General features: G+C 42.5%; 1 protein-coding gene across 5 annotated transcripts in view; it reads right to left on the bottom strand.

Annotated features, from left to right (window-relative positions):
• Nucleotides 1-25,092, bottom strand: part of RBM6 (RNA binding motif protein 6) — a 101,472-nt gene that overhangs the window by 10,864 nt on the left and 65,516 nt on the right. For 4 of the 5 annotated variants that reach the window (XM_088028315.1, XM_028124288.2, XM_088028320.1 and 1 more), the window contains 8 exons: nucleotides 11,659-11,733; nucleotides 5,513-5,573; nucleotides 3,234-3,506; nucleotides 2,673-2,833; nucleotides 1,593-1,690; nucleotides 864-906; nucleotides 642-723; nucleotides 312-397 (listed from right to left, as the gene is read on the bottom strand). In XM_088028315.1, coding sequence (XP_087884441.1) covers nucleotides 312-397; nucleotides 642-723; nucleotides 864-906; nucleotides 1,593-1,690; nucleotides 2,673-2,833; nucleotides 3,234-3,506; nucleotides 5,513-5,573; nucleotides 11,659-11,733 — 879 coding nt within the window. Of the gene's footprint in view, nucleotides 1-311; nucleotides 398-641; nucleotides 724-863; nucleotides 907-1,592; nucleotides 1,691-2,672; nucleotides 2,834-3,233; nucleotides 3,507-5,512; nucleotides 5,574-11,658; nucleotides 11,734-12,663; nucleotides 12,971-25,092 lie in introns of those variants that run through there. The other variant, XM_028124290.2, reaches the window with a different exon arrangement.

The raw sequence follows: 25,092 nt of genomic DNA on the forward strand, positions 1-25,092 counted from the left end.
GAGCAGCACTATTCTTACCTATAATGCCATATAGGTAACAGTTAACAAATCCTGAATGAACACAACTCAATAAATACAACTCAATATAAGATGTGGACTTTAAAAAACACCAGACTAGACATGAGATCTAGACAGTATAACAGCAGCTGCCAGGAATGGAGAAATATTTAAATTTCCATAAGATTTAAACTTTTCCACTTTTCTTGTAATGAGCAACCAAAAAAATCCAGGGAATAAAACCTTCAAAGTAACAAATTATAGGTACTTTTCTCAAAAGAATCACTGATAAAGTAAACAAACCAAAAACTCACCTGGGTGTTGGGGTCATAATAAGTTCCTGCCAAAGGGTCATAATAGTAGCCAGTAGCGGAATCATATATGTAGCAGTCAGATGATGCTAGTGGGAATAAAACCAGAGCCAATGTTAGTCCCTGTCCAGTGAAGCCCTGGCTGGGGACTCACTGAGAACAACCCAGAAATGGGGCTGGCCAACCCAAACAGATGCAGAACCTGTAGATGGTGCTCTCTCTGAATGTGCATCCCCAGTCAACAGTATCTCTTGCTAACTTTGTGACCACAAAGATTTCAATTAATGAGTAGTCAAGCCACAAAGAGCAACAGAAATAAAACAAGTGACTTACACTGTTGTCCTTGTCGATTTGTATCTGAAGCCCAGTCTGAATTTCTGCCTCCTCCTCTCCTATCTCGGAAATACTTTTTACCCTATCACAGAAAGGCTAGTTAAAATTATGGAACTTCTGATAGCTCTTAACCTTAACAGTCACCCACTGGAGAAAATTCAAGATCACTCTTTCAGTCACTTGAGGATTTTGACAGAGCACTCCCCAACTGCTGAAGCCTACCTGATAGTAGTGCATGTGCTCAGAATGGTCCCCAGAATCATTTCTGCAACAAATAATACAACACATCTTGAGTCTGCTACAAAAAGCCACTTGAGGATTGCCTAACCCTACAGATTTGCCAAGAAACTAAGTTTCCCCCATTTTGGAGGGAAAGAAACCACCCAGAGCAAGCAGGCCTGGCAGCACAGAGATTTCTACAAAGCTAACGCTGAAGCAAAAGAGCAAACAAGTTGAGGGTGCTAGAGCAAGATCTGCCCCATGCCTGCAAGCCTGCCTCTGTGATGCAGCCATTTCCTAGGTACCACTCCTGGGTCAAGGTAAGTATAGGAGTAAAGAGGAATTAGACTTCCCAGTACCATGGAGGCATGACCAGGGTCAGAGGAATGGGGAGTCAGGACAGCATTTTCTTAGGATTCTGAGGGGCAAGGATGTATCGAGATTTCTGCATATCCAAGACTGTATCATCATTTGGAACCCAAAGATACCAGGCAGTGAAGAGGGAAGGCACTTACGTACCTAGTGCTGCTATTTAAGGAAAAAACAAACAAAAACAATAAAAAAAGACAACTAAAGTCAGAATAAGGCAAGCTTCATAAAAAGAAAACATGCACACTACCTGAAGAAATCCACATCGGAAGGTACCATGTCTTACTATCTCTACCTTTTAGGAGTTGCCTCCCAAAAACTTGAGTAGGGGAATCACAAAGGAGCCCCACTCTTCTGCCTTACCTTCGTTTTCCAGTGGCCAAGTTTACAGCTACCATCTTCCCATCAATACTAAATGGTGGATCAAGGTTCTGCAAGATCTTCACTACACGAAGAGCTTCCTGGGAAACCAAAGACACATTGCAGCACAAAGAGAGAAAAGGCCATGTCCTTTGAAAGAGAACTGAACATGGATTTTCTTCTCAAAAGACAAATTTACTGAACATTATGTTCTGGTTGTAATTATAATAGTAAGAGCACCCTGGCAAAAACAGGCAACTCTTGATGAAGGGTTGATCAGAATAGTGATCATAGTAAACATCAGTTTCTGGTATTAATATCAGAAATTCCAATTCTCTTCTTTTAGGCTGCAACTCTCATTGCATCAGATCCAGTTTACAAAGTCCCTTGTGACTTCTGAGCATGAAATCTAAAAAATACCAACAAGGGGTGCCTGGGTGGCTCAGCTGGTTAAGCATCTGCCTTCAGCTCAGATTATGATCCCAGGGTCCTGGGATCGAGCCCAGCATCAGCTCGGTGGGGAGTCTGCTTCTCCCTCTCCCTCTGCCCCTCTCCCAGCTCATGCTCTTTCTCTCCCAAATAAATAAAATCTTAAAAAAGAAAAATACCAATGATTTTCATTACTACTTTCCTGTTACCTCCATAGAAAAGGGCCCCACAACTAAAAATTCAAGCCATAAGAATCTCTTAAATAACATTTTAAGGAAAAAGAGGAAATGTCCTGTTACCATCAAATATAAAACCATCTATAGCTGAGCAAAACAAATTTAAGAAACTAGAAAATTTACTAAATCTTGCAAGGTTCAGTACACAGATTCTTCACAAGTAACTTAAGTTCTCATGTTATTTTAATTGGACATTGTCACTGCCAAAAGACAAAACCAAATCTAGAAAAATGCTCAGAATTCTAACTTTCAAAGGCAGTCCCTTCCTCTGAATGAGCATTAAACCCAAAGGAAAGAACAAGAGGATTTCGATATCGGGTAGCACATGAGAATTCCAATGGTAAGGAAGTCCTTCAAACCTTCTTCAGGTTTCTATAGCCAGCTGTCCCTTGGCCATTCCAAGGCAGAGGAAACTTACTGCATGGGAGTCCAGGTCAATAAAGCCGTAAGTGTGGCCCATGGGGCCAGTTCTGTTCTTGATGATACGGACATTGGCAGTAGTAAGGCGGACGTAGGGTTCCAGCACTTCCACTATGACCTCAGGTGGAGTGGAACGATAGATGCGCTTTAGCATAATTGCTGAACAAACCACATACAAATGGGAGGAGCAAGGAAAGAGAGAAAGGTTAATTTCCAAAGCCCTCAGAACCTGATTGTCTTTTTTTACTGCAGATGCTATTCTGCTCCAGCAAGGCTGATTCTATAAAACAATGCTGGGTGATATACTTCAAACATTTCTTCACCAATACTCAGAAATCTAAAATGATGCCTTGCTGCATTTGAATAGCAATTTGCTATGTGGAGGATGTAGGTTCCTCCAACTGGTACAGCAAGGCCTGCAGAAAGCAATAGCCTCTACAATCAGGCTGAGCAGTTTTACTAGGGTGTGGGAAACACCTGGTCCCTAGCCACAAAACAGGCCATCTATACTCGAACTGTAGTGGTCACAGTCTGGTTTGTGCCCTGACAAATCACTTACTTTTGCTCTCCCCATCCTGGCGTGTCTCCCCAGACCACGGCTCCTTTTCTCGGTCTCTTCGGAAGGTGAGCCCTTCCCTTCGAGGAGGCAGATACCTTTCTCCTTCTCTCTTTTGATGTCCCAAGCGTGGTTCTTGTCCTTCTTCCCGCTTCTTGGGTTCAGGTTCCTTATCAGCTGACCTTGGGGACTGGTTGGGTTGTTTTTCTGATGGTGCTGGTATGGATGTTTTCTGAGGCTGAGGATAGGTTATTAATTCTTGCTTGGCCTCTGTCACTACAGGAACAGAAACAGAAAGAGAATCTCCAGCAGGTTTCATCCAAAAAACACTACTGCTGTGATTCCTCCTTACCTGCTAACAAACACTCATATTGGAATGGTTTTAATAGTCTCAGAAATTCCTACGAAAAAGTCCTCTAACAGATATTCAGCCAGGCCAATGAGATAGCACATGAAACAGTTCAAAGAAACCCCTCAAGTATTTAAAAAATTTCATCTTAAGAGTTTTCTATCACTTCCCAAACATTTAAATATAAGAAATACTTCATGAGACGCTGGGCCTGACTATTAAAACCAATGATAAGAACAGATTTGGGAACAAAATTACCAAAGATATGACCCTTGCCAGAAGTTTGGTAGAAGCATATATCCCAAACATATGTGTCTAGGAGTCTTTCTTCTTCCAGTGTTATGGTGCTAAGACAGTTGTCTCAAATTCTGTAAGACCACAGGTCCCCTCTTCTCCGGGGAAGCTAACAGACCTACCTGCATATAGCTCATTCACTTGCAAATAATTGTAATGAGCAAATATCCTTCAAAATATAAATGATTCATTCTCAATCTCTTTCTATAGCAGGATAATTTGTCCAATCAATTAGGAACATATTTTTGCAATGAATTCAATTCTTGGAGGGTTCACAGGAAGCCATGTAGTTAAAAAAAAATACATTCTATAGGACCAATGTAGAGATAACTTAACAGCAGTGATAGGCAACTAGTGAACACCTGTTTTACATGTTTTCAGGTTAAAGCTGTCCCAGCCCTTTTAGTGGTATGGTACCCAAGGATTTTTATAAGCCAGCCATCCATTTGTTAGAATATACTGAGAAAGAAGCCTTTCTTCAGGGAAAAAACCCACAATTTTGCATAATCTGAATTGTAATACAAGCTAAAAAATCTCATTTACTCACCTTCTCACAGGTTGGTTTGGTCTCTACAGCATCTAGAGCCTTCCTTAAAGATTTTCAGAACACCTGCTTCACAGTCCTCACTAGAGAGTAGAATCACCACTATAGGCCAAAACCCCAGCTAAGAAACTCTTTGTAGACATACTAAATCCTACACTTGGAACAAACAGGTCCTTCAGAAGGCTACCTGGATCCCTAAACTGAACTGTATTTTATGGTCATGCCCTAGCTCTCCTGAAGGGGTCATATCAGAAACAGGCATATAATAGTCATTGCTGGGGCACCTGGGTGGCTCAGTTGGTTGAGCATGTGCCTTTGGCTCAGGCCATGATCCCAGGGTCCTGGGATCGGGCTCCCTGCTGAGCAGAGAGCCTGCTTCTCCCTCTCTCTCTGCTGCTCCCCCTGCTTGTGCACTCGCTCACTCTGTCAATAAAAAAATAATCTTTAAAAAAGAAAAACAAAAGTTTTTCTTTTGTTCTCAGTCATTGCTACAGATGCCTTTGACAGTCTCTTCAAGGCTGCCTACCTAAAGGTTCTCTGGAGAAATTTACTCAAAGTTAAGTGACTGAGAAGCTGGTAGGTTTATTCCTTTATAAAAACAACATATACCCTCAATCCTGATTATTTTCTCTTGTTCATTTTTTACTGTTATTTTACAAATATTTTTCTGTTGAAGATTCTGAAATGTTTATACAGAGCGTAAGTAAGAAAACAATCCCGATAACAGATAATTCTCAGTAACGCCAAAGCAGTGGGGGGTAAGGGTCACATGGACGAATGCCACGGAGACTCTTTCTCAACCCAACATCCTTAAATGTATTCTAAATAACACTACTACTGACCTCTGGTCAGCTGCCCACTTGGTTCCCTCAATGTGAGGATTTGGCAACCCATCTCCTTCCCCTGGTGGAACTGAGACCCAATATCATTCACTAACAGGTCACATGAAGTTAGAGATCACATTGCACTTTTAAGAGCTTTACAGATCAACTTGTCTTTAGGGATGACCACTCTTAAAAGCCAAAGAGAGCATGAAATTTGTTTTGATCAGTACATAAAATAAAAACTACCACCACCACCTCTACCACCACTCACCTTCCCTTGGGCACTTGCAGAGTGAACATGAAGATCGGTGTCCAGCTACGCTGACCTTACACTGCATGGGAAAGGGAAAGACTTCAATTTGACCAAAAACATTTAAAAAAAACTTTATGTATATCCAACACAATAGCACCTGCCAAACATGAAAGAAATAAGCCATATCCCAGATCACCATAAAGGCTAACAAATCTGATGGCCCCCCACTCATCAGAGCTGGCAGACAGAATATGGGGAGCTGCTGTTTGAGAGCTGCCTTCTAACAGGGCACGTGGACCCCCGAGCAGCCCCAAATGCCTCTGCCAGGGACACGGATTTCTACAGGAAATAAACTTAACTAAGAAAACTGGACTGTTAAATGGTTTATACAATACTACTGCCCCAAAGCCATTGCCCCTCATAGTCTGCATCCAACATTTGGTCCTAAACTGCTTACAAGAGCCCCATTCAGGCTGCGCTGGAACTGACAATTCTTGATGATCAACTCCCTTGATTTAAAAAAGGGGCAAGGAGGGGCACATGGGTGGTTCAATCGGTTAAGCGTCTGCCTTTGGCTCAGGTCATGATCCCAGGGTCCTGGAATCAAGCCCTGAGTTGGGTTCCTTGCTCGGTGGGGAGCCGGCTTCTCCCTCTCCCTCTGCCTGCCACTCCCCCTGCTTGTGCTCTCTGTCAAATAAATCTTTTTTTTTTTTTTTAAAGATTTTATTTATTTATTCATGAGAGCCAGAGAGAGACTGAGAGAGAGAGAGAGACAGAGAGAGAGAGAGGCGCAGAGGGAGAAGCAGGCTCCCAAGGAGCAGGGAGCCCGATGCGGGACTCGATCCCAGGACCCCGGGATCATGGCCTGAGCCGAAGGCAGACGCTTAACCATCTGAGCCACCCAGGCGCCCCAAATAAATAAAATCTTAAAAAAATGATAAATAAAAAAGGGGCAAGGAAAGAAGAGGAAGATACATAAGTAGTGTCTCTGGCAGCTCTTCTGAGGATGTTAAAAGGAAAAGGAACATTCATGCGCCCAAACAAGAGAAGAGACACTTTGCAATGTGAATGTAGTTCTTGTCTGAACCTATGAATAAAAAGGTAAGCACATTGCCAATCCCAAAGAGGCTGAACTTTTGCCAATGAGCTTCCAAGTAGTATGAGGACAGAGAGCTGACTGGCAGGAAACCAAAGAACAGAAACTGTCAAGAAAAGGCTATTTGAGTAGGGCCTTGTAGGGTGAGCAAGGAGGGCATGCCAGATGGAGGAGAATAACCACCACAGCAGAAGCTAATGAGTAAACAGCACACACCAGGTACCCAGCCTGTTCCACAAACTGTCACTTAAGTGATTCAGACAAACTCGATTAAAGTCATTACAGTCGATTTTTTCCTTGTTCCCTTCTCGGTGTGTGGACAGATCATACACACAGCCCCGCCCTCTGTCGAGCAACTGTGGTGTCTCCCTGCAGGTGAGCACACTGCCCTCTCCACTGGCAACTTTGGCCACGTGTCTGGCTTTGGCCAATAGAGTGTGAGTGAACATGACCTGCACGGGCCTGGCAGAAGCTCTGAGAGCCATTGGTTGGGAGAATGAGCCTCTCATTCTCTCCCTTATCCAGGGGGACAGCAGTGCCACACTGGGACTGCTCCTTCCAGCTGGGTCCCAAATTGAGAGGTCATGGAGCAGAACAAGCAATGACCCATAGTTCCAAACATGTAACTTAAATGAAGAATATGTCTGTGCATTTAAGTCACTGGGATTTTGAGGCTGCTTGTTATTACAGAAAAGTTGTAAATGGTGGAGTCAGGATCCTAACCTTGGTTTAAGTACCATAATGTTCACCTGTTTCAAATGTCCAATGATTTTTTTTTTAAAGATTTATTTATTTATTTGAGGGGGGAGGGGCAGAGGGAGAGGGAAAGAAACTCAAGCAGACTCCTACGCTGAAAGTGAAGCCTGATGTGGGGCTCGATCTCATGACCCCCAAGATCATGACCTGAGCTGAAACCAAGAGTTGGATGCTTACCCAACTAAGCCACCCAGGCACCCCCAATGACTTCCAGTATACGTAGAGTGCAACCATCACCACAATCTAACTTCAGGACTTTTTCTTTTAAGATTTTTTTATTTATTTGACAGAGAGAGAGAGAGAGAGAGCACAAGCAGGCACAGCGGCAGGCAGAGGGAGAGGGAGAAGCAGGCTCCTCGCTGAGCAGGGAGCCCGATGCAGGGCTCAATCCCAGGACCTTGGGATCATGATCTGAGCCGAAGGCAGATGCTCAACTGACTGAGCCACCCAGGCGCCCCTAGAAATTTTCATTGGCCCAAAAAGAAACCTAGTGGAGTCATTTCCCATTCTTACCACCAGTCCCATGGAATAGTGCGATATAAGGTATTTTATATCTGGCATAGTGTTTTCAAAGTTTATCCATGTTAGCGTGTTGCAGCATTTCATTCCTTTTATTTATTTAAGATTTATTTATTTGAGAGAGAGAGAGAGAGAGCGTGGGCACACGAGCAGGAGGGCGAGAGGAAGAGACAATCTCAGCAAACTCTGCACTGAGCATGGAGCCCGATGGAGGGCTCGATCTCATGAGACAGAGATCATGACCTGAGCCAAAACAAGAATCGGAGGCTCAACTGACTGCGCCACCCAGGAGACCCACTTCATTCCTTTTAATTGCCAAATAGCATTCCACTGTAGGGCTGCACTGAGTGTTGTCTGTCTATCCATTCAGCAGTTGATGGATATTTTGTTGTTTCGATTTCTGGGACATTACAAATAATACTGCTATAAATATATTTTTTTAAGTTGGTAGATTCCACATCAGGCCAAAGGTTGCATATGCAGGGCTGGTACTCAATCCTTCCAATAAAGTGCAGAAATTACAAGAACCCCTGAGACAGCTAAGCAAGTGGCTTGTCATCTTAGGGGGCAATGTAACCAAGCCATTCTGTTCTTTCAAGCAACAGCTTTGGCAATAGCCATGTAATTTTGACATCAGATATCGACATTTGCTTTCTGCCAGTTAACAGAAAATAAGAGTTTGGGGTGCCTGGGTGGCTCAGTCAGTTGAGCATTCAACTCTTGGTTTCAGCTCAGGTCACGATCTCAGAGGTGTCCCTCTCCCTCTGCCCCTCCCCCTGCTCACGTGCTCTCTTTCTCAAAACTAAATAAATCTTAAAAAAAAAAAATAGAGTTCAAAATTATCCCTTTAATGCTAGCTCCCTCCATCCCTGATTATAAAAGAAACAATATATGTGTATTATAGCTGATAGGAAAAGTGTAAGAGAGGGGGAGAAATCACCCATAAACTCAAAATGTAGAGGCAATCACTATTAAAATGTTAAATGTTATAAAAATCCTAAAGGTCTTTTTGTAGAAATGGAAAAGCTGATTCTCAAATTTATATGGAATTGCAAAAGACACTCAATAGCCAAAAGAACTTTAAAAAAGAACAAAGTTGAAAGACATACTTACCAATTTCAAAACTTAACTACAGAGCTACAATAATCAAAAAACAGCATGGTACTAATGTAAGGATAAAAATATAGAACAGAATAAAACTGAGAGTCTATAGAAATAAACCTACAGACCTCTGGTCAACTGCTTTCCAACAAGGGTGCAAGACCATTCAACAGGAAAAGAATAGTTAATTCAACAAATGATGCTGGGACAAGTGGATACCCACATGCCAAAAATGAAGCTGCACCCTTACCTCACAGCATGAACAAAAATTAACTCAAAATAAATCAAAGCTTTAAATATAAAAGCCCAAACTATAAAATTCTTAGAAAACAAAGGGGTAAATCTTCATCACCGTGGATTTGGCAATTGATTCCTGACACCAAAGGATAAGCAACAAAAGAAAAAAACAGCTGAATTAGATTTTATCAAAATTAATTTTTGTGCAAAAAACAACACACAGAATGGGAGAAAATAATTGCAAATCACACATCTGATAAGGGATTTATATCCAGAATCCAGTATAAAGAACTCTTATAACAACAACAAAAAGACAAATGACCCAATTAAAAATGGGCAAAGAGGGGCGCCTGAGTGGCTCAGTTGTTAAGCATCTGCCTTCGGCTCAGGTCACGATCCCAGGGTCTTAGGATCGAGCCCCGCATGGGGCTCCCTGCTCGGCGGGAAGCCTGCTTCTCCCTCTCCCACTCTCCCTGCTTGTGTTCCTGCTCTCGCTGTGTCTTTCTCTGTCAAATAAATAAATAAAATCTTAAAAAAAATAAAAATAAAAAATAAAAATGGGCAAAGGATTTGGATAAACATTTCTCCAAAGAAGATATAAAAGTGGCAACAAACACATAAAAAGATGCTCAACGTCATTAGTCACTAGGGAAATTAAAATCATTAGATACTATTTTACACCCACTTAGGAAGGCTATTATCAAAAAAGGGTTGGGGTGCCTGGCTGGCTCAGTTGGTAGAGTGTGTGACTCTTGATCTTGGGACTGTGAGTTTGAGCCCCACGTTGGATGCAGAGATTACTTAAAAATAAAAAAAAATTTAAAAAAGGGTTAAAATTACAAATGTGGTCAAGGGTGTACAGAAATTGGGACTCTCATACGTTGCTGGTGGGAATGTAAAATGGTGCAGCTGCTGTCTATGGAAAATAGCCTGGTGATTCCTCAAAGAGTTAAAACATAAAAGTACCGTATGACCTCACAATTCCTGGGTATATACCCAACGGAACTGAAAATGTGTGTTCAAGCAAAAACTTGTACGTGAATGGTCACAGCAGTCTTATTCACAACAGACAAGAGGTGGAAACAACCCAAATGTCCATAAACTGATGAATGAATAAAGAAAATGTGGCATAGCCATATAATATTCAGCCATAAAAATGAGTGATATACCGATACATACAACATGGATAAACCTTGACAACATGCTAAGTGAACAAAGGCAGACACAAAAGGTCAAATGTTCTATGACTCCACTTACATGAAATGTCTAGAATGGGCAAATCCATAGAGATAGAAGGCAGATTAGTGGTTTATTAGGAAATGAGGGAAAGGAGACTGAGGAGTGACTGCTCAATAGATACAGGGTCTCCTTTTGAAGTGATGAGAAGTTCTAGAACTAGATGGTGATGATGGTTGTACAACACTATGCATATACTGAATGCCAGTGAATTATATGTTTTAAAATGGTTTAAATGATAAATTTAATGTTACATGTATTTTATCACAGTTTTTTAAAAAGTTAAATGTTTTCCTAAAATGACACCATGAAATGAGTGCTCTGGTTAATGACAACCACAGCTATACAAATTATATTTCATTGAAGCTAATAAAATATCAAGCTAAAGTTTTTGCTGAATTTTATCAAGTTTTATAATGAATTTTTAATGAATCATGGTTCAGAAACTATACATTTTTCATAATTATTTTTGAAACTAAGTAGCAGCAATGAAAACTGGCAAATCTTATTTTCATGCTCATTTGCAAGCTAGCTGGACTTCCAATAAGAGTATAGTCCAGGGGCGCCTGGATGGCTCAGTCGGTTAAGCATCTGCCTTCAGCTCGGGTCATGATCCCAGGGTCCTGGTATTGAGTCCTGCATTGGGCTCCCTGCTCCGTGGGGAGTCTGCTTCTCCCTCTGCCCATACCCCCCCACCCCATGCTCTTTCAAATAAATAAAATCTTAAATAAAAAAAAAAAAGAGTATAGCCTAAAATCTTTAAATATGCCATTCTAGAAGACTACTGGACCTTAAGAGAGGTAAAATGTCATGGTACCTGAAAGTTTTATATCCTTGGAAACCCTGTAATATCCAAAAAGTGTATACCTCTGGCAGAACCAACCTCTCCAAATACTAATCCCCTATAACCACCCCCAGGAAGGTGGTAACCAGGGAGAAGTTTAAGTCAATGCAGTTCATAATCAACTGAAAAGCATGGTATATGTCCCTTGACAAAGTGCCTCCAACAGGCCCAGCCAGAATCCTCTATGGCCACAGGCAGCAGCCAGAAAGCATGAGTGGTGGCTGGCCTTGCCCAGACCCTCAGTTCATGTGAAGTGAACTAAGGTAGAAGAGCTCTGTCCTTGGCAATGCATACTACCAGGGAGCACTCCTGGAGACACAGAGGAGCTGTGAGGCTGGATCCTTACTTCTAAGGAACAGAATTCTTGGCACTTACCCGTTTGCAGTACCAAAAATCTGGGCCTGGTATATACTCAAGGGTGACCTCTTTGTCATGGATCATTAGAGTTCCCTGTGAAGACAAAGACAGAAGCCATCAACATCAACCCTCAGAGAAACAGAGAGACAGGAAGGCACAGAGAGCCTTTCCAGTCTCCAAGCTGAAACATTTTACAAAGACTGAACCTATTTATCGACAAAAGGAAATGGCTGTTTTAAGCCACAGACTTGGGGCAGTGTGGCAGAGCAAGCTTAAGCTTAGGGAAAGGACGTGGGAAAATCAGTCTTCAGCCTTGGCTCTTGTGGGTCAGGGCGCTGTCCTTGGGCAGGTTAGGCCGAGTCTACTTCTCCAGAGGTATGTAGTGCACGTTCACGAGTCCCAGCAAATCCCCCACCTGACTCGGAGCGAGCACACTAGCAGAAGCCAACTCTTCCTTCTGCAGCTCAGAGGCACAGGAGCCCTCTCAATTATCTTCTTTTCCATGGCTAACTCAAATCTCCTTGGAAAGGCAGGTAGGGCTCTTAACTGTGGTGCCTGAAAACTTTCTTTGGAACACTGGCTGCATGGCAAAAGCCCCCAGAAAAAAAGGTACAACCCCGATGACAGGCAGAACGGAGAAAGGTGAAAGCTTCACGGCAGGTCACGTCCTATGGCAGGACCCTGAATGGCTGATGGTAGCGGCGGCGGTGGTGGTGGCAGCTGCATCACTCTGGCTTGGAGCCTACAGAGCGAGCCAGCCATGAGATCTGAGGAGCAACCATTGGCAAATCAGCACTGGGGGAAGTCTGGCACAGGAACAGGTGGGGAAAGGGGCTCAATAAGCTTGCAGTTACAGAGCTCCTTTGCCTCTGCATTTTGGAAAAGTCACCAATTCTATTTCCCATCAAGAAAAGGTAAGGCTTAATAAACACTAGCCAGCAGATATGTGTTAGAGCAGAGAGAAAAAAAAAAATCTCTGCTTACTGACAAGAGACCCTCACCCACACTGGTAAGTGAACTAACCGAGGATGCGACTCTGGAACTAGCCCCTGCGCTGTGTTCATTCTCCGCCCTCTAGGGTCCTCTGTGTCTCCTCAGACAGGGCTCTGAGTTCTACAAGGCATTTCTTTGCAATTGGACCTCAGTTTCTTGCTTGAATCCATACATCTGTCAAATAATGCTTTACCTCTCTGCTTTTCACACCAAAAGAGTCAAGAGAAATACATAGAATAAAATTATTGTCTTGTCAAAACCAAAGGAAATCTGCCCGCCTACCTAGCTCCTAGAGTCTGGTCTCTGAGAAATTGTTATGTGGCTTGTTCTCAAGGCTAGAAGATGATGATAATAAAAATTTGCTATCATTTATTAAGCGCTTACTCAGAGCCAGAAACTGTTAAGTATGTGATCTTATTTAATCCCTTGAATGATCCCATAAAATAACATTATCTCCACTTTACAGATGAGGAAACATGCTCAGAGCCAAGGTCACCCAGATGGTGAAAGGCAGAGCCAGATTCACACGTGGGCTGTAGATAAGGGACCTCCTACTGCATTCATCAACTCCTGCTCTGTATTAAGGACAAGCAATCTGATCTCAGATTGAGAAGAACTCTGCAGGCAGGGAGGTCAGGGGACTATCACTCTGCCATGCTCTACCATACAGGAGGTTGGTCAGGATGATACCCTTCTACCTAGAGGCAGTATATCACATCATTTAAGAACATGAACTCTGGGTCAGGTTCGCTAAATTTGAATCTTGCCACCACCTCATGACCTCCAACAAGGACCTTATTAACTTTTATGTGCTTCAGTTTCCTCATTTGTAAAGTAGGGATAACAGTACCTGTTTCATAAGATGGTTATGAAGATTACTTAAATTAATACATGTAAAGAGCTTAGCAAGAAATATAGTGAGGGCTCAATAAATGTATTTTGACTCCTAAGTGCTAAAAAAGGACTAGCATCAGCAGGTGAGACTAGACAGGTCAAAAAGCCACTCACTTCACCTCATTTGCTTGTCAGGTAATATTTCACAACCCATTTCAATCTACTAAAAGACTAAGCTTTCATAGGAAATGGTCACTGCACGTCAGAACCCGTATCTTTATGCTAGCACTTAGTGTCAGTTGTCAATTGCTGGGCCAGATCTTAGTGTCCAGGCTAAATCTTGCTGGCCTTTTATTATCAGTACCAAGTACAGTACTTGGCACAGAAAAGGAACTTAATAAGGGCTTGTGGAAGGAACAAAAGACTGAATGGATCCAACTATCCCTGGAAGACTGGAGTGCTTAGCGCACAGTGGCTCTGGAGGGAGGTACTGCGGTCACAGTGCGCATCTGTACACCCTGGCCACAAAACGTGTGGGTTGCCATTTAAAGAGTGAACAGTGCCACAGGCACAAGGCACTACGGCGAATATAGTCATCTGCAAATTTTGATTTCACCACTTGGAGGTATCACTAGACTCAGAAATTTCTAAGGCAAGGAGTCTTTATACTTCTAGTATGACAAATACACCGCTCCAGGAACCATGGATGACTTTCGTCCAGGGTAGCAAACTCCTGCCAGGAGCATTCATTAGCATATCTTCCCATTTGAGAAGATTGCCTTCCCCTCATGTGTCACAAAGGCAATGATTTCCAATTCCTCAGAGTCCCCTACAGCTAGGACGGCTTTCTTTTCAATCTGCACGTGGCTAGACATAAGGCTGCCAGGAGACCACTGCTAAAGAATATGAAATGCTTTTAACATCACCGTTAAAGAACAGCCAATTGTTTTAATAAGAATAAACAGAGAAATCACTTGAATGAGAACAATCAGGTTTATCTATTATTTGATTCCCCAGCTGCTATCACATACAGGCTGCCCAGATATACCAAGCATGGGGTGACATACACTATGACCCTCCCTATCCTGGCCAGGCCCTTTCTTCAGATTTCATAGGGTAAAGATCTGCCAGTGTCTCCTAGGGAAGCAAACTGTGGGGAGTTGGATTAATGAGTCGGATAAATATTAATAAGTAATAAACCAATAAGTCATTAATGAATGATTTCATGATTTTTGGTTGTCTACTTTTGTCTATTACCTACCATCTTCACACATTAGGATTTTTAGTCATCATTTGAATTATTGGATTATTAAGCTACTAAAGCAAAGGAACCATGAAGACCATGAGTCTGATTAACCAGGTCTGGCTCCTAAAGAGGCATCATACATTTGAAAGTAAACCAGAGACACCTCCTTTCTTAGTGTTAGATTAGGCTTAAATTAGATCAAAACCTGCAAAAATTTATCTCCCAAGCCCAAAGCCCTCACTTGACAAAGTCACATATAGGTGTTCCTAAGTATATCCCCAGGGGTCTTAATGTAAAGCTGCAGAAAGCTAGAGATAACTGCATTTCTGAACAGTAAAGCCAGTCAAGTCCATATTCTCCACCTCAGGGACACTAGAGAGGAGCACACTCTGGGTCTGAGGGCAGCTGAACTCAACATCCACATTTCCATTTCCCTTTTCAGCTGCTGTTCCTGGAAGCTTCGTAACTTCATTTTGTGACTGTCAACCTGTGAAAAGGACTTCGGTCAGAGAATTATGGCTCTACCACATGGTCCAGCTGGCTCATAACCAAACCCCCAGAATCCTTTCTTAAGGTACTAGGGAGGTACAAGAGCAAATGGGAAGGGAAGAACATTTCTGGCCAGCAGCTCGGCACGTTTGTTGACCATCTCCCAACACAAGCACGGTCACAATCACATTTTGTACTGAGAGCACGGTTGCTCTGCGACTGAACGGGTCATCCCATTGAAGCATGGAGAGAGACAGACAGGATCAAAAGGCAGGGAGAAAGTATGTGAGCCTTGTGAATACAACTCACACTGAAACATCAGCAATCCCTCCTCGTAGATTTGTGCTTCTTCCAAACACAGGATGGGAGAATCAGGTTACTGGTGGCTGAGAACTGGTACTGTTTATCAGAGATAGTAATCTTTATTCACTAGGCAATTACAGTTTACAAAGGCATTCTTCACAAATGTCACCTAGCTCAATCCTCACAAGTAGGGCATATATAAAACTTACTTCCACGTGGGAAAGTATGGCTGGGATACATGGAACAGCCTGCCCAAGATTACAGAGCTACTTAGCAACACATACAGGACCAAAAGTCAGGTTTTCTTTTTGCCATATTGCTTTTCTTTGTTTTACACATCCAGGGAGTCAGCCAACTCATAACAGTTGCCACACCAAAGACGTGGCTTCTGATAAAAAGATGCATAAAGTCTAAAGAAATTCGCAGGCAATGGCCCCACAGGGATTTTTTAGAGAGACTGTCATAAAGACCCTGCTCCCTGATAGCACTGCCAATCCCCCAAGCTGGTCTGCTCAGGTGGTCTTTGTGTTCGTAAAGCACTACAATTACTTTAAGGCACAGTGCCTAACACAAAGAGAGCTGCTAGTAAGCAGGTGCTACCAGCAGTTTCAACAACCCAGCAATCAAATGGACTTGCAGAAAAAGTAAAGCAAGAGGAACCAAATAACAGGTTTAAAACAGATGTACGTTGTTCCTCTTAGTACAAAAGGGTAGTTTTTATAGAAATCTTTTGCAAAGCAGCCAGGCTCATTCTTTCTGGTGCAAGGATATGTTATAGTTCAAACATCTTATAAAACTCGGTATTTCCAAAGGCCAAAACTAAAATGAGACAGAAAGAGGAAAGGCGGAGAGGGAGGAAGGAGGGGAGTAGAGGAAGAAATCCTAAGGGAAGCACACAGAAAGCTCTGTGATAACTCTGTAGTAGTTCTGTCCATTGATCTCTATATCCTCTGTTAGACTGGCTTTTCTTTTCTTTCTATTTTTTTTAAAGATTTTTATTTATTTATTCATGAAAGACAGAGAGAGAGAGAGAGGCAGAAGGAGAAGCAGACTCCCAAGGAGCAGGAAGCCCGATGCAGGACTCAATCCCAGGACCCTGGGATCATGACCTGAGCCGAAGGCAGACGCTTAACCATCTGAGCCACCCAGGCGCCCTCTTTTCTTTTCTTTTTTTTTTTTTTTTAAGATTTATTTATTTGAGAGAGAGAGGGTGCATGTACTGGGCAGGGGGGAGGCGGGTAGAGGGAGAAGGTCTTCCGCAGACTCGGAGTTGAGTGTGGAGCTGATACGGGCTCAATCTCAAGACCTTGAGATCACAACCTGAGCAGAAACCAAGAGCCAGACACTTAACTGACTGTGCTATCCAGGAGCCATAGACTGACTTTTCACAAAACAGGATCTAAGTCACTCTGTGAGCAGCCAGGAGATGAGACTCTAATGGGATCTCCACTGGAAATAGAATCCCACTTCAGGGTCCAATTTAAAGTTGAGGGGCAAGGAGACACTGCACTCTCAGCTGATACTTCATCTCGGTATCTTTTCTTGTCTAGATGAAAGCCAAACATTTTTTTCTGAAATGCTGCTTAGTAGTATTTTTCATGGGGCGTCTGGGGTGCCTGTCTTTTGGTTAAGTGTCTGCCTTCAGCTCAGGTCATGATCCCAGGGTCCTGGGATCAAGCCCCATGTCAGGTTCCCTGCTCAGCAGGGAGACTGCTTCTCCTTCTCCCTCTGTCCATTCCCCCCGGCTTGTGCTCTCTCTCTAATAAATAAATAACATCTTTTAAAAATAATAATAATATTTTTTCACTACCTGACCAGTTTATCTGTCATTTCCTAAGGGGACACCAACAGCATCTTGCTAAAACCTTATGTGTGCTCTCTGAGGCAATATGGCTGGTTGTGTTTCACTCAGCCCAACTCACCAGGCTCAGAGCTGGCCAGAGTCAGGGTCTCAAGGAACACAATACACTCGAGACCAGGCCCCGACATACAGCAACTTGATTATTTCAAAGGTATCTGGTACTGAAATACATTCCACCCACCTCCACCACCACTCCCTGCCAGTCTTTGGTGTATTTTAAAATAAGATCTCAGTTTTTCTACAAAATGCCTCTTGTCATTATGAAAGAAAACCTGCAGTCTTGGAAGTAATTTCATCAACTTAGCTCCCAGAAGGCTTGTCTACCGGGGTATCCATAAAATTCTCCTGCTCTAAGAGTCATTCGGGTCAAAAACAAAGGGGCAAAATATAAACAAACAAATGAATAAGCAAATAAGTAAATAATCAAAACTGCCAAAAGTCTTTTCTATCCCTGTGAGAAGGTGAGGTTCTATCAGAGACTGAGACCAGTAGATGGGGCACTCAGCAAACTCCTTCACCACCAGCATCTTACTATGAAGAAATAATTACAAAGATTCCCCTGGGGGCGCCTGGGTGGCTCAGTTGTTAAGCGTCTGCCTTCGGCTTGGGTCATGATCCCAGGGTCCTGGGATCGAGCCCCGCATTAGGCTCCCTGCTCGGAGGGAAGCCGCTTCTCCCTCTCCCACTCCCCCTGCTTGTGTTCCTGCTCTGTCTCTCTATCAAATAAATAAATAGAATCTTTAAAAAAAAAAAAAAAAGATTCCCCTGAAACTAATAATACAGTATATATTAACTAAATTGAATTTAAATGAATTAGAAAAAAAAAGAATTACAAGATCCAGCTATTAGTACTTAGAATAACTTAATAAATGTGAACCACCAAAATGCAAATATTTTTGAAACTGTCAGTTTGTTATAATTCTGTATGTTTTATTTTTTTTCCAAGATTTATTTGAGAGAGAGATAGCAGGAGGGGCAGGGGGAGAGAGAATCTGAAGCCGACTCAGTGCTGAGCGCAGAGCCCAAAGCCCAAAATGGAGCTCAATCTCATGACCCTGAGATCAGACCTCAACTGAAACCAAGAGTGGGTCACTTAACTGACTGTGCCATCCAGGCACCCTAATTTTGTTTTGTTTTTTTTTTTAAAGATTTTATTTATTTGAGAGAGAGTGAGTGAGCAAGCGAGAGAGAGCACAAGCCAGGGGGAGAGGCTGAGGGAGAAGCAGACTCCCCACTAAGCAGGAAGCCTGACACAGAGCTCGATCCCAGGCCCCTGGGATCGTCATGAGGTGGACGCTTAACCAAATGAGCCACCTAGGTGCCCCAATTTTTTATGTTTTAAAGCAGTATTTCATCCGATGTTGATAAGGACCTCAGCCTAGTTAAGATTTTCCTGGTCAATCAATAATTTATTTCCAAACAATTTTTAGTGGAAGTAGAATCATATTTGAACACATCTTACTGGTAATCCTCAGAACTCCCTTCAGAATTCAAGCTTCTATAACCTCTGTTTCATTTTTTTTTCTCAGTTGGTTTCAGTCACATCATAATGAAATCAAAGTATTCATAAAGTAGAACAGATATAGAAACAAGATACAGCTTGTTCCTTCCTAACAATTTTCTCAGTTAGCCCTAAAATAATTGTGGGGTATGCAGAGCAGAGGTTTTAGTCCCAGATAAAAGAGGGGCTCTCCGCCTACTTAGGCCCTTAGGGCCATTTTCTCCCCACACCATTGAATACTAGAACACTATTTAACACTCCTGCATATTCTGAAATGACCTTTTTAAAAAAGATTTTATTTTATTTATTTATTTATTTATTTATTTATTTATTTATTTGAGAGAGAGAGAGAGAGAGAGAGGGAGAGAGGGAGGGAAAGAGCAGGGGGTGGAACTGAGAGACAGGGACAAGCAAACTTTACACTGAGCACGGAGCCCAATGCGGGGCTCAATCTTGCGACCCTGAGATCATGACGTGAACTGAAACCAAGAGTCGGATGTTCAACTGACTGAGCCACCCAAGCGCCCCCTGAGATGACTATTGTTTAGCTCCCCAACACTCATTTCTCTGGAAAAAGTGGACCCTAAATTCAACATATACACATGCTTCATTGTCTAGGTCTCTAAATTGAGTCACTGTAAAGGAAGAAAAGGGAGTTTCTAAAATCAATGTGGTAAATGTAAAGCTTCTTAACTTTACTTTGTCTATTGAGTAACATAATCAAACCGTTTCTCATTTCTTTTTCTTACTGAGCTCATGATGGGACACGGGAGGAACAGCCAAGAGAAAATACGAGGCCCACAAGTCCTAACGCACTGCACAGATCACACTGCTGAGCCCAGCACAAAGGCTGCAGTGTTTCTCAGGTATCCCCCAAAGAACCAGCAGCTATTCTTCTGGCCTCACCACTGAAGAGATTACTTCTACTGGCTCTTCATCTGCTACCTCCCACCCAAGAACCTTAGCTCTCTTGAAGCCTGTCTCTATTAGCCTCTCTGGCTTCAATGTCCTTGCTCAGACATTTCAAAAAAAACCCTGCTGACCTACTTTCTGCAGAAACAATGCCCTGAAAAGATGAATAAAACACAATGCCACCAGACTTCTGAACACACACTGTTCAACTGCCATTTTAGGGAGGTAACCACCCACCATTATTTTTTTCTTAGGCAAAAAGCAACAGAACCAGGGCACCTGGCTGGCTCAGTTGGAAGAGCATGCAACTCTTGATCTGAGGATCAGGAGTTCAAACCCCATGCTGGGTACAGAGATTAATAAACAAACAAACAATTAAAAAATAAAAAGCTACAGACCCAATGACACTCTGACAGTAGCTACAACACTAAGAATGGAAGCTCTGAGTCAGAAAAGGTCCATTGGGACAAAAGGTTAGAACCCTAATCCTTTCAGGTGTATTCATTCTCACATGGGAATAAGAGGGTTATCAAACTTCAGTCCTAATAAAAACAAGGGGTGGCTTTTCATATTTAAGGCAGGCTCAAGTCAAATTACTCCATATTGAGGAAGCAACATTTGCTGATCTATACCATGGCTGCCATTGTAGCAGGTACATATAGAAAAGGAGGGAATGATCTCTACACAGGGCAGAAACGTCAGGTAATCCAGGAATTTGAGAGAAGACAAAGCCAAGAGGTCTCTAACGATGTCCCAGCTAGAGGTGCAGCCAAGTGCTACAAAGGCACAGCCCACAGACAGACACCAAGAAACTCTCCCTGATCAAACCTGTATGCCCTGAAAATCTAACACAGACTTAACCCTTGGATACCTTTAAACACCCTCAGACCTAAGACAATATCATCCAGTGTATTAAAAGGCATCCTTTATATCTATTTAAAGCTCTCAAAATAACCAGGTGATTATATAATTGAAAATTTCTCCTCTTGGGATGTCTGGGTGGCTCAGCAGGTTAAGTGTCTGCCTTCGGCTCGGGTCCTATCCTGGGATCAAGTCCCACATTGGGCTCCCTGCTCAGAGGGGAGTCTGCTTCTCCCTCTGCCTGCTGCTCCCCCTGCTTGTGCTCTCTCTCTGACAAATAAATAAATAAAATCTTTAAGGGGCGCCTGGGTGACTTAGCGTCTACCTTCGGCTCGGGTCATGATCCCAGGGTCCTGGGACCGAGCTCCACATCGGGCTCCCTACTCGACGGGGAGCCTGCTTCTCCCTCTCCCTCTGTGCTCCCCGCCCCCCTCTTGTGCTCTCTCTGTGTCAAATAAATAAATAAAATCTTAAAAAAAATGTCTCCTCTTTATAAGAAAAACTGGGAAAGAAATTTATTTATTTTTAAAGATTTTTTTAATTGATTTGAGAGACAGTGAGAGAGAGAGAGAGAGAGAGCATGAGAGGGGGGAGGGTCAGAAGGAGAAGCACATTCCCCCCTGAGCAGGGAGCCTGATGCGGGACTCGATCCCGGGACTCCAGGATCATGACCTGAGCTGAAGGCAGTCGCGTAACCAACTGAGCCACCCAGGCGCCCCAAGAAATATATTTAAAAAGGGCCAGCCTCAAGCAGTGTTAGGAAGCATCTTGAGGTTTCTCTCTTTTTTTTTGAAGATTTCATTTATTTGAGAGAGAGAGAGAGAGAGAGAGAGTATGCGCATGAGCATGGAGAGGGGCAGAGGGAGAGGGAGAAGCAGACTTTCCACGGGGCAGGGAGCCCCCAACTCGGGGCTTGATCCCAGGACCGCGGGGCCAAAGAGAGACACTCAACCAAATGAGCCACCCAAATGCCCCTTGAGGTTTCTCTTATACACAATAGCCTGAACGTCTAGATTTTCTAAAATGGTCCCAAGTTCGTGTTCTGTCCTGTTGAAAAGCTGTATGTTAAGCAATGCAAACCGATCTGAGGTTCAAGAATATGGTCAAGGTTACAACACGACTGGCTCCCCTCCAAAAGACTTTACTGAGATTTCTTTTTGTGAGAAGACTATTCTAGAGTTTTAAAGATTAAAAAGCACCTTTACCCCTTCCCTACCACATCCTCATCCCCCCCAAAAATTAGTCAGAATAGAATATGTATTCGATTTTTGTTTTTTTTTTTAAAGATTTATTTGAGAGAGCAAGTACGTGAGTGTGCACGTAGAGGGGGCAGAGAGAAAGAATCTCAAGCAGACTCTGAACTGAGCATGGAACCTGACGCAGGGCTCAATCTCAAGACCCTGAGATCACGACCTGAGCTGAAATCAAGAGTTAGATGTTCAACCAACTAAGCCACCCAGATGCGCCTAGCATATGTACTCTTAACAAAATATTTTCTCACACGTGACTAGGCATGGGGTGGAGGCATGTTCAGCAGTGAACAAATCCTAACAATGCTCTCGTGGAGCTTGTTTTAAAGCACGAGGACGAGTATACTTTTAAACAAATTAGAAACACATACCTGTATCTGAAATTCTTATAGGAAAAGTACAGAATAGAAAGAGTTCTTTAACACTGCTAGAAGTGAAGACAGACAAAAGGAGAGTGAGAAATTATGCTCGGAGGTCAAGTATGTTGATGGTTCACCTGGTATAAAGTGCACTGTAAGCAGTGCATACAACAGACAAAGCTGGATGTGACCCAGAGAGGAGAAAATGATAAACCACACTTCAGTGAAAAAGCCCAGAAATAAGATCAACATATATTCTTCTTCTTGCTAAGAAAGGCTTAACAGAAATGCTGCATTCTACTTCTGTCCTCTGTAATTCCTCTAGGAATTAGGAATTAGGCAGAGGTAGGTATTTTGTCCAAAAAACAGATTATGAAATAAAGGGAAAGCTGTAGAATAAAATAGTTAAGTAGTGGAACGAAAGGTATAAAAAATGGCAATGGAAAAAAAAAAACAAACCTCATGAGTTTTCTACTAAGCTCTAGTCCTATATCTAATGGTCACCTAAAGGTTCTGCTGTCACCTCACACTCAACATACCTAAAACAATCATCTTCATCCCTTCCTCCCAAATGCCTTTGTTTCCCACATGCTTTATTTCTCTTTAAGGTACTACCATTCTTCTAACATCTGAGTGGCCCTTTGAATCTGCCCTCTCTTTTGCCTTTCTGTTCAATATTCAGTGTTAACAGACCTTAGAGATTCTTTATGCAAACTCTCTTTCAAACCTGACTTTTCCCTTACATAGCTGCTGCCAGCCACTAGTGCAAGCCATCATCTCTTCACATCTCAACCACTGCACTAAACCCTAAGGCCTTCTCCTCTGCAGTTTCTCCCCTCTCACCTCTAGTTAAGACTATACACTGCCACAAGAAGTTTCCCTATGGTGTCACTTTGATATTGCTGTATTCATGTGGCTCTGCCCTGTCTTCAAATTAAAAAATAAAATGCAAGGCTCTTGACAACCTACCCTGCACTTTCCAAGTTATTCCTCTCACTACTTCCCAGAGTATGAGGACAAGAATCAGCCAGGAATTTGGCAGCTATAACAAACAATATGTGGCTCCTCTGGTAAGAATAAAACAGCATATTACTATTTGCTATCAAAGATGACAGGGTTGAAACCTAATAGAAGTACCAGAATCTGGGAAGTCAAGAAGTGGCTCAGGTTGGAAGGACAAGAGCCTTCTACATCATGCAGAAACTAAAAAGACTGGTAATAGCTTATAAAAGAGGAATATGGAGTCAGAAACTATTCAACATGTATTAACCCAGTTAACAATTCAGCACATCATGTATTGCCAGGTATAGCTCTAAACCATTTTGACAGTGAAGAAAAAAAAAAAAGGTGAAAAGGGGAGGCTGAGTGGCTCAGTTGGTTAAGCGGCTGCCTTCGGCTCAGGTCATGATCCCAGGGTCCTGGGATCAAGCCCCGCACCGGGCTCCCTGCTCAGTGGAGAGCCAGCTTCTCCCTCTCCCCCTGTCTCCCGGCTTGTGCTCTCACTCTCTGTCAAATAAATAAATAAAATCTGAAAAAAAGGAAAGAAACAGTCCTTGACCTCATGAACCTTTCAATCCAGAGATGTCCAATTATATCTGGTGGCATCTGCTTTACTGTACATAGGTCTTTGCCAGTCATCACCCAGGTACTTTGTCTGGTTTAGTGATTTACTCCTTCATTCCATATTTCGCAGGGCTCCAGTACAGTCTTGAAAATAACCTAAGCAAATGCCTGACAAGCACTCAACCCAAGCACTCAAAAGAGAAACAAGGAGCATTTTCCTAGGCAAGGTGCCCAATCCAGTGTTCTCTGATCTTCAAGAGGTCTGCTGAGCTTGGAAACTTGATAGGAATAAACACAAACATGCCTGAGCTGGCACTCCTCCAGTTTATGGGGAGCCCAACATATCCTGTATTGCTGTGGATTCACATTACACAAGAATCGGGTCAAAGAAAAAAATAAAAGACCTTTACCATATACCTTTAAAATAAATACCTCAGAACTAGACAACATGAGCATTATCAGATGCATAGGCAGAAACAATAAATGTGCTACTTAATAGTTGCAATATAATCTATAAGGAATGGAAAGAAGAAAATTAGCTATTCAAGTGTCAACTGCAAATCCTGAACATGCCCAAAATCTAAATAACAAAGACAGATCAACATCCAGGGTAGCAAGTACCTGGAGACATTCACTCAAAAAACCCCCAATCAAACAAACAAACAAACAAACAAACAAAACACCCCCCAGCCCAAGGGAGAATTCAAAATGGCAATATGAATGTCCAAAACAGAAGTGAAACCGGCCACTGGAACTGTGAGTGGTCCATGTAGTCCACCACACTACTCTAATATGGGACCTAATGAACTACCCATTTGGAGAAACCTCCTAAAAAAACCCAAAAGCTTTAGCATTTCCACTCCTAGATATATACCCAAGAGAAATGAAAACATATGCCCACAGAAAAATGTGTACATGAGTGTTCATAGCAGCATTATTCATAATAGCCAAAAGTGGAAATAACCCAAATGTCCATCAATTAATTAGCAGATAAAGAAAATGTGTTACATTCATATGATGGAACACTCAACCATAAAAAGAGATGAAGTACCAATTCATACAGCAACATGGATGAACTTTGAAAACATAATGCTAAGTAAAAGAAACCAGTCAAAAAAGTTTATGACCCCATCTATATGAAATATCTTGAACAGGCAAATCTAGAGAGACAGAAAGTAGACTAGTGGGCCTTTAGAGTGTGGGAAGGGGAAAGTGGAGGGAAATGAAAGTGATTGCTAATAGGGACAGGATTTTTTTTTTTTTTTTTGAAGTAACAGAAA

This window comes from Eumetopias jubatus, unplaced genomic scaffold (assembly GCF_037043125.1).
Source record: "Eumetopias jubatus isolate StellerSeaLion01/CBP00866 unplaced genomic scaffold, mEumJub1_p1.0 scaffold_1, whole genome shotgun sequence".
NCBI classification, from domain to species: Eukaryota; Metazoa; Chordata; class Mammalia; order Carnivora; family Otariidae; genus Eumetopias; species Eumetopias jubatus.